General features: G+C 45.6%; 1 protein-coding gene across 1 annotated transcript in view; it reads right to left on the bottom strand.

The window, feature by feature from the left end:
* Positions 1 to 703: 703 nt before the first annotated feature.
* Positions 704 to 8,771, bottom strand: part of wdr17 (WD repeat domain 17) — a gene marked incomplete at both ends in the record, with an annotated part of 8,450 nt that continues 382 nt past the window's right edge. The window contains 17 exons of the mRNA XM_084188466.1: positions 704 to 823; positions 1,253 to 1,442; positions 1,626 to 1,724; positions 1,844 to 1,945; positions 2,232 to 2,476; positions 2,679 to 2,790; positions 3,012 to 3,032; positions 3,167 to 3,306; positions 3,516 to 3,615; positions 3,782 to 3,873; positions 4,082 to 4,214; positions 4,329 to 4,393; positions 4,701 to 4,856; positions 6,454 to 6,579; positions 6,889 to 7,019; positions 7,586 to 7,735; positions 8,362 to 8,564. Coding sequence (XP_084044592.1) covers positions 704 to 823; positions 1,253 to 1,442; positions 1,626 to 1,724; positions 1,844 to 1,945; positions 2,232 to 2,476; positions 2,679 to 2,790; positions 3,012 to 3,032; positions 3,167 to 3,306; positions 3,516 to 3,615; positions 3,782 to 3,873; positions 4,082 to 4,214; positions 4,329 to 4,393; positions 4,701 to 4,856; positions 6,454 to 6,579; positions 6,889 to 7,019; positions 7,586 to 7,735; positions 8,362 to 8,564 — 2,185 coding nt within the window. The remainder of the gene's footprint in view (positions 824 to 1,252; positions 1,443 to 1,625; positions 1,725 to 1,843; positions 1,946 to 2,231; positions 2,477 to 2,678; positions 2,791 to 3,011; positions 3,033 to 3,166; positions 3,307 to 3,515; positions 3,616 to 3,781; positions 3,874 to 4,081; positions 4,215 to 4,328; positions 4,394 to 4,700; positions 4,857 to 6,453; positions 6,580 to 6,888; positions 7,020 to 7,585; positions 7,736 to 8,361; positions 8,565 to 8,771) is intronic.

Raw genomic sequence — 8,771 nt, 5'->3', positions numbered from 1 at the left:
TTGATTGATGCTAAGCTAAATAAAAGGCTAACAACTATGTTTGCTTTCGATCAACTACCACTGTAGGCCTAGATCATCATATGCTTTGCTCTTGTACCTGTGTGTGTGCTGGCGGATTTCTGTTACAAACAGAAATGATGATGCAACATTGCGCAACGTTAAACCAACAGCAATACAACACAAATATGGTATTCATCAATCAAATGATGCTGGTGCTATGATCATGAGTATAATAAGAATCATATAGCTCGTCGACTTGTCTGTCTGTGGACTGACGTGCATGTGATGGCGTGTCTAAAACAAGACAGAGAAGTACTGCAATGGTCTCGCTCCCACATAGCAACACTATAACCCGTTTCAACCATGCAAACACTCTTTGTCAGTGTCTAAGTACGCAACACGTTTTCTATAAGAAGCTGTAATACTGTTGACTGGATGACTTGTGCTGCACACATTGTAAACCACATAGAAAAAGCACATAGTGGAGGAGAGAACTAATTTTAAGCATATTTGTTTGTCGCTTTCTTCCATCCATCTCTCTTCTTCCGTTCTGGAACGTCCATCCCTTCTTCCTTCTATCTCTCAGGGAGAGCAGGTGTCGGTCCTGACGTTGACCTTTTACCATCATGTGACCTTGGCCTCGGAGGCTGACCAATCAAATGCCATTAGTCCTGTAGCCCGTCCTCATTGGCTAGGCTGTGTCTTAGAAGGGGTCGAGACGGACACCCGTCCCCAGAGGTGAGAAAAGGTTCACTTTGGCCCACATAAGGGCATCGTTCAATGATATGGCCGATTTACCGTCCTCAAGGAAAAACACAGGGCCCTGAGTGAAGAAAATAAAAGCACAACAGTTTAAAGGTTGAAGTAACGTCATCTTTCTCCCCTTGAATCAGCTGAGGAAGTGACTGAGACACACTTCAAGCAGAAAGGCACTTCAAATCATCGCAGTGGAGACAGCTTGAGCAGCAGTTTACTGATTACCACCCATTTAGTGATTACCCACCACTAGGGGACTACAAATAGTAACCACTCATGGGCTATATATAGCATGGCCCTCTTTGTAAGGGGTTAGAAAGCATGGTGGTTTGGGTCTGAGTTGCTGCTGAGCCCTTTGTTTCCCTGACCCAGATTAAACCTAGTCCTGGACCCAATTCTGTGTCCTCGAAACTGTCCCTTTGTGACCAATATATTTCTGAATGTATCTTTCTGAATACACTTTGATTTATTAATTGGTTGATTGCTTGAGGCTGACCTGAATCCTGAGTCCGGTAAAGCAGGAGACCTGGACGTCAGAATGGCTGGGCAGGTTGGAGCCTGTGACATAGTCGGGCCCCTCCAGGCCCCTGAGTGGCTCCTTCTGGAGCCTGTCTAGCAGGCGGGCGTGCTCTGCCTTCTGCGCCTCTGACGGAGGGGTGTAGGGAGCATCATCAGGACCCCTGGAGCTGGAAGGCATGGAGACAGAATCAAACGATTCAGACATGTAGACACCGGTGTGTTTTAATGTCAGACTTTGAACCTCAAACTGTCTTGAGTTTGCTAGTCCAATATGTGATGACTAACATCCGGGCCAGGCCAGAGTAGAGTGTATCAGTGTCATGGATTGACAAGACAATTCTTCTACTCACTTGATGAGAGAAGGTGTGCAGGCCATCCATGCCTCCAGCTCTACAGAGAGTTGCTCTATCTGTAGGGGAACAGACACCTCTCTCCTCTTCATCAACTGACTGGGGAGGAAGGTGAGAGGTCAGAGATAGGGCTTTAAATTCAACATTGAAGAATTAGGTGATGTAGGTTCAACATAAACATTTAGAAAGTGTTCCATACGGTGGCTTTTGCATCTTACCTGGTATACTCATAAAGTGCAGGAACGATGCTGGAGTATTGTCTTCTGATGGCCAACAGTGCACCGATGTAACCAGATAGGATGAGCAGCTCACTTCGAGCTCTATAACACAATAAGAAAATCCAAGGTGAGAGGGCTGATGGCCAATCTATAGCAGTATTCTTAACCTTCCTCTCACATTTAGCAGACGCTCTTATCCAGAGTGATTTACAGGAGCAATTAGGGTTAAGTGCCTTGCTTAAGGGCACATTGACAGATTTTTCACCTAGTCGGCTCAGGGATTCGAACCATCAACCTTTCAGTTACTGGCCCAATGCTCTTAACCGCTAGGCTACCTGCCTAGACCCAGGTGACGTTGTCTCACACATTGTGTTTTCCATTCACTTACTCAGTGAACTTGGCAAGTATGAGCCGGTCCGTTCTAATGTAACCCAGAAGGTCCAGGATAGGATGGACAGAGTCTACGGTCCAGTCAGAATCACTCAGTTGTTCTTTGACGTGGGTGATGCCAACAAGCAGGGCTGCCTCGGGTTCTGGACTCAGTAGATAGTACTTGACAGCATTGAAGATGTCTCCCTCGCTGACAGCAGACTCAGCCAATGCCTGACATTCCTCCAGACTGGGAAGACCACACTGAAACAACACCCCCCATTATTAACATACATTTTTTCATTCAATGTTGTTGTTGACATTTTCATGTCATATTGTAGATAGGTCTATTTGTATGTTCTTCTGTTTAAACAATTAGGACTGGTTTCCCGGACCCAGTTTGGACTAAAAAGCATGACGTAAAAGAATGCTCAACAGAGAATTTTCGTTGAATTTCTGCACCAACTTTTTTATGGATTTGGTTTATCTCTGAGGAGCTCCCAGGGTAGAAGGCACACAGCTTGGCCAGCAGGACCTCGTTGTCTGGGATCATCTGGAGAAGATCAGCTGCCAGGTCCCTGGGAAGGAGAAGGGTGGTGACATTAGTCTAGTTGTTGGATTGCAGAGGACACATCCACACATCCCTCTGAAAACCTAAGCAGTCTTTATGAATGAGGTAATGTACTGTACAAGACCAGATACAAACGGATGGAACAAAAGATGCAACTCAAACCAGAATAAAGTCAAATCCTTTATCGCATTAAACTTAGGGTTATGATACATGAAAAATGTATAATACCTGCTTCCAACTGATGGAAAGCTACAAGAAATGAGAGGATGGAAATGATAAACAAATGTGATCTGTACATTCTCAATCATATGGAGAATATATATATATAATCTAGCCTGTTATGTACAGTAGCCCTCTCATGGAGAGTTGTAATTGGCTCTTACCAGGTGGGTGCGGTCATGTACTTCCTGGCTAGTAGCTCCAGGACGTAGTGAGTGGCCTGATTGGCTGATTCTCCCAACACCAGCCCTACACACACAGCCAGCTCCAGCTCATTACCCCGGATTAGACTGGCCATGGCTAGCTGTGGGGAACACACAACAACATGATAAGTTATGCATCTACTAAATATCTACATTTATGTTCACATTCATAGGCATTAGTGCTCTGTAGGTAGGCTTTTGCGGGAGGGTAGCTCATGACCAGCTTTAGGTTTGAGGTGAACAATTAGCATACGGAACAGTGAATATTATGTGTGTATTACAAGAGAACATACAGAGTCTGTGTGTTTACCTCAGTGTTGTCAACAGCCAGGTGACAGCACGCCGCCAGCACAGCACGGCCATCTTGGAAATACCACTCCGCTAGCTCCTTACATACACACTGCAGCAGCCTGGAACAAGAGAGATTACACTTGAGCCACACAAGCCTGGGGTCATGAGGGGATATTCAGTTGCCCGGTATGGATGCAATGCACCATGGACAGGATAGTGATTACGTTTGTTGTGGAACACACCAAAATTAGGCAAATGGTGTATTTTCATGTGAAAAGGACACACCCGTTATATGCCTCTATGTCGTCACTGTCTGTAGTGGCTGTGTGGTTGATTACGGCGGTCTGAGGCACGTGGATGTTGCCTTCACAAGCTCCCTGTACAAGAACAACAACCAAGTTATGACATATGACAGCAATTTGGGTGAATGAACCTTTATCAATCCAAATAGGTCAATTAGCATGGTAGTATCTTGTTCTCTCCTTCAGAGAACAGGGGTTCCAATTGTAACCAATACAATTTTTATATTATGTTACTTTGTTTTCTAATGAATGAATGAATCATAGGCTGTCAATGTCATCATACCTGAGCCACTAGCAGCGCCTCGTTCAGTTGACCCCTGGCAGTAAAGAAGTTGACCAGCTTCCTCACGTCTCCCGTGGCAATGCAGTACGGGATGACATCATGGTTTTCTTCCTGCATCAGCTGGTCAGCTCTCCTACGAGGACACATGCATTGGTTAATGATAAGAGCGTCCTGCTAAATGACAAAAATGTAACTGTAACCATAACATGACTCTTGAATAAGGTTGATAAACTACCTCAAAACATACCTTTGCATTAGTTTCTTCCAATACTTTATGGATACACCAGGGGCAACTGACAATGCCTTGTCCCACTGGCAAATACAGAAAACAAGACAAACATCATCATTATGTACAGCAATTAATGCTGTGATTGTTAATGGTAACACTTTCAATGACATACTGCAATGCCTTATGAGTCCATATATTGTTCCTGATACACTCATAGTTGTTATACACTCTTAGAAAAAGGTGCTATCTAGTACCAAAAATAGTTCTAACCAAAATGGGTTCTACCTGGAACCAAAAAGGGTTCTACCTATGGGGACAGCCGCAGAACCCTTTTGGAACCCTTTTTTTCTAAGAGTGTAGCCTAGGGCCTATAATGAATCAGTCCATTACCTCTCCCAGTTCCACCATGAGTTCACAGTATCTCTGGATCTGCCCCAGTCTGAGATGGATCTCTGCTGCGTCTCTCAGTCGCTCCTCTTTACTGGGAGCCCCAATCCCCCCGCCGAACTTAGACATCTTTACTATGGTCAGCTCTTGGGCCTCAGACTACAGAACAGACACATTGAAATATGTACTGTAAGTGAATAGTCTTTAAAAGTTTGATGTTCTTTTGAAAACGAACCCCTTGGGAATATGATTCATACGCCTGGTCCAAAATCACTCCATACCCCTTTCCTTTGGCACTAACCCTTGAATGTTTGCAGATCTGAAGCAGATCAATCAATCAATTTTATTTTATATAGCCCTTCTTACATCAGCTAATATCTCGAAGTGCTGTACAGAAACCCAGCCTAAAACCCCAAACAGCTAGTAATGCAGGTGTAGAAGCACGGTGGCTAGGAAAAACTCCCTAGAAAGGCGAAAACCTAGGAAGAAACCTAGAGAGGAACCAGGCTATGAGGGGTGGCCAGTCCTCTTCTGGCTGTGCCGGGTGGAGATTATAACAGAACCATGCCAAGATGTTCAAAAATGTTCATAAGTGACAAGCATGGTCAAATAATAATCAGGAATAAATCTCAGTTGGCTTTTCATAGCCGATCATTAAGAGTTTGAAAACAGCAGGTCTGGGACAGGTAGGGGTTCCATAACCGCAGGCAGAACAGTTTAAACTGGAATAGCAGCAAGGCCAGGCGGACTGGGGACAGCAAGGAGTCACCACGGCCGGTAGTCCCGACGTATGGTCCTAGGGCTCAGGTCTCTCAGTTGGCTTTTCATAGCCGATCATTAAGAGTTGAAAACAGCAGGTCTGGGACAGGTAGGGGTTTCGTAGCCGCAGGCAGAACAGTTGAAACTGGAATAGCAGCAAGGCCAGGCGGACTGGGGACAGCAAGGTGTCATCATGCCCGGTAGTCCTGACGTATGGTCCTAGGGCTCAGGTTCTCAGGGAGAAAGAGAGAACGAGAGAATTAGAGAGAGCATACTTAAATTCACACAGGACACTGGATAAGACAGGAGAAGTACTCCAGGTATAACCAACTAACCCCAGCCCCCCGACACATAAACTACTGCAGCATAAATACTGGAGGCTGAGACAGGAGCGGTCCGGAGACACTGTGGCCCCATCCGAAGAAACCCCCGGACAGGGCCAAACAGGAAGGATATAACCCCACCCACTCCGCCAAAGCACAGCCCCCGCACCACTAGAGGGATATCCCCAACCACCAACTTACAATCCTGAGACAAGGCCGAGTATAGCCCACAGAGGTCTCCACCACAGCACAAACCAAGGGGGGGGCGCCAACCCAGACAGGAAGATCACGTCAGTAACTCAACCCACTCAAGTGACGCACCCCTCCCAGGGACGGCATGAAAGAGCACCAGCAAGCCAGTGACTCAGCCCCTGCAACAGGGTTAGAGGCAGAGAACCCCAGTGGAGAGGGGAACCGGCCTGGCAGAGACAGCAAGGGCTGTTCGTTGCTCCAGCCTTTCCGTTCACCTTCACACTCCTGGGCCAGACTACACTCAATCATATGACCTACTGAAGAGATAAGTCTTCAGTAAAGACTTAAAGGTTGAGACTGAGTCTGCGTCTCTCACATGGGTAGGCAGACTGTTCCATAAAAATGGAGATCTATAGGAGAAAGCCCTGCCTCCCGCTGTTTGCTTAGATCTGAGACAGTCAGTCAGTCAGTGGTCGACTTACGGTTTTGAAGCGGACCAAGTGTTTCATGTGCATGATGCCCTTGCTGTAGCTCTGAGGAAGCAGACTGTCGTCCTGCCCGTTGATCACTGACACCAGGTCCCACAGGTTATGACTGCCCCCTGGTGGCTGGAGGCAAGAACAGAGAAAAAGTATTCATAAGCACTTCATAAGCACTTCATAAGCACTTCATAAGTGTGGGTAGCATGTACATAATGCATAGTGATTCCAGTAATATGTGCTAATATTATCAATTTGACTACCAAATAGGAGTACTAACTTGAAGGATACCTGATGATGTAAAACTATACCAAGGAAAAAACGACTATACTTCCATCAAACCATCAGATTCAACTATGGACTATGGGAATGGAATAACTAAATGACTGTAAATAGAGTACAATTCATTTCAGGAAAATTGCAAGTAAATATACTCACAGAGAAACATTCGGAGAACCACCTGAGTTTCTTCATCCGTACTTCACTGGAGAGTTTGTCCAGCTCCTGCTTAATGTCTCTGGACACCTTCCCACAGAGCAGTGGGGTAGCACCAGGTACCATGGCCCTATCTGGAGGAGAGGAGGGGATATAGTACTCTACAATACAGACACGCACGGATTCAGAATGATGTCATTCAGAATAATTGTTATTGTGACGCTCTGTCGTCTTATCACTCTCTCACAGCATAGACAGAGGAAGAGGAGTCATACCATCGTGCAGACCACATCATGAGCTAATGATAGCAATTTAAACTGTTCCATATTGATGTTATGAGTAATCAACACTGTAGCAATATCTCTCTGTCATAGGGCTATTGACTGATGGGAGAGTGATAAAGAGTGTTCACTGATGAATCCCTAATCCTGGAGTGTATACAGAAATGTAGCGCATATAACTAACACGATTCCTTGTTCTACATGGCCAGTGATGTAGTGGTAAAAAAAATTGACGGGCGAACGCTAATCGCGGTTCGCGGAGAGTAAAGTTACGCTCCCTATATTTTCAATGCATTCTTTTAGCAAAAGGTGGGTAAACGCTTGCACAAAATAAGGGTGTTTAAGTGCGTTACACTCCACTACACCACAGTACATGTTCTACACAAAACATTTCTTCAGTATCGGAACATTTGACTGACCCGTGTTGCCGATGATGTCGTCCCAGCTGTGGTCAGCCAGGATGTTGACCAGGAGCGGAGCGATGAGCGGAGTGAGGGACCACAGCCTGACTGTAGAGTCCCGGGAACACGAGGCCATGGTGAAGGGACGGCTGGGGTGGCAGGTCAGGCCTGGGGGAATCAGATCAGGTTACAGCATTACAGACACAGTGTAACTGTATATTTCATTTCACATTCAGTGGCCTCTATAAAGCATGGCAGGTTTCCCCAACTTTATTTGGCCCCTCAAGTTTTCTGAACAAAAACCCCCCTATATTTTGTATTTTTTCTTGTTGGACATAAAAGGCTGTGAAAACACCAGCAAATCAGCTTCAAGTGATTTTAATTTTGATTCCCACACATAATAGAGAGATATATGTGATCGTATACAAATGCAGGCAAGGTTTGAGATGATAATGTTTTAGTCAAATATTATATCTATTTGGGCTTCTTGCGGTCAATTTGCAGTCTTCAAATTGTTTGTAATTATGTTCCGGCATCCACTCAATAAATAATCGGCTCTGGCTGAATCTATTTCATTATCCCTGCAGTATGGTGTTCCAGTTTGAAACTTCAATTTGATCAGGAGCATGTTGTTAGATGTCATACACATTCTGATATCCTCCAAGAATCCAACAGTAGGCCAAACTCTAGTATTGGAGGACCATTGTTTCTTCTCACTCATTGACTCATCACTGTGGACTAGTACCATAGACTTTTCCAGTCACCTATACTGATTCATTACTTAGGACTAGTACCATAAACATCAGCTCCATGGTCGTAGCAGGTGTCCAGGCAGGTTCCGTCCCTGGTGTCCCAGACTTTGATGGTGTAGTCCCAGCTACCGCTGGTCAGCAGGTAGGGCACCTCCGTGTTCCACATCAGGCCTCGGACCGGCGCCGTGTGACCACTCAGCACATTGATACAGGCATCCTGGGTATAGTCCCAGATACGCACAGTCCTGGAGAGGGGGGGAAGGGGGGGGAGAGAGAGAGAGAGATAGAGAGAGAGAGAGAGAGAGAGAGAGAGAGAGAGAGAGAGAGAGAGAGAGAGAGAGAGAGAGAGAGAGAGAGAGAGAGAGAGAGAGAGAGAGAGAGAGAGAGAGAGAGAGAGAGAGAGAGAGAGAGAGAGAGAGAGAAAAGATAGAGGTTATATTCGGACTCCCATA

Source organism: Coregonus lavaretus (assembly GCF_964263955.1).
Source record: "Coregonus lavaretus genome assembly, contig: SUPER_35_unloc_1, whole genome shotgun sequence".
In the NCBI taxonomy this organism is placed as follows: domain Eukaryota; kingdom Metazoa; phylum Chordata; class Actinopteri; order Salmoniformes; family Salmonidae; genus Coregonus; species Coregonus lavaretus.
The sequence above is the reverse complement of the archived record's forward strand: the minus strand, read 5'-3'. Positions and strand labels throughout refer to the sequence as shown.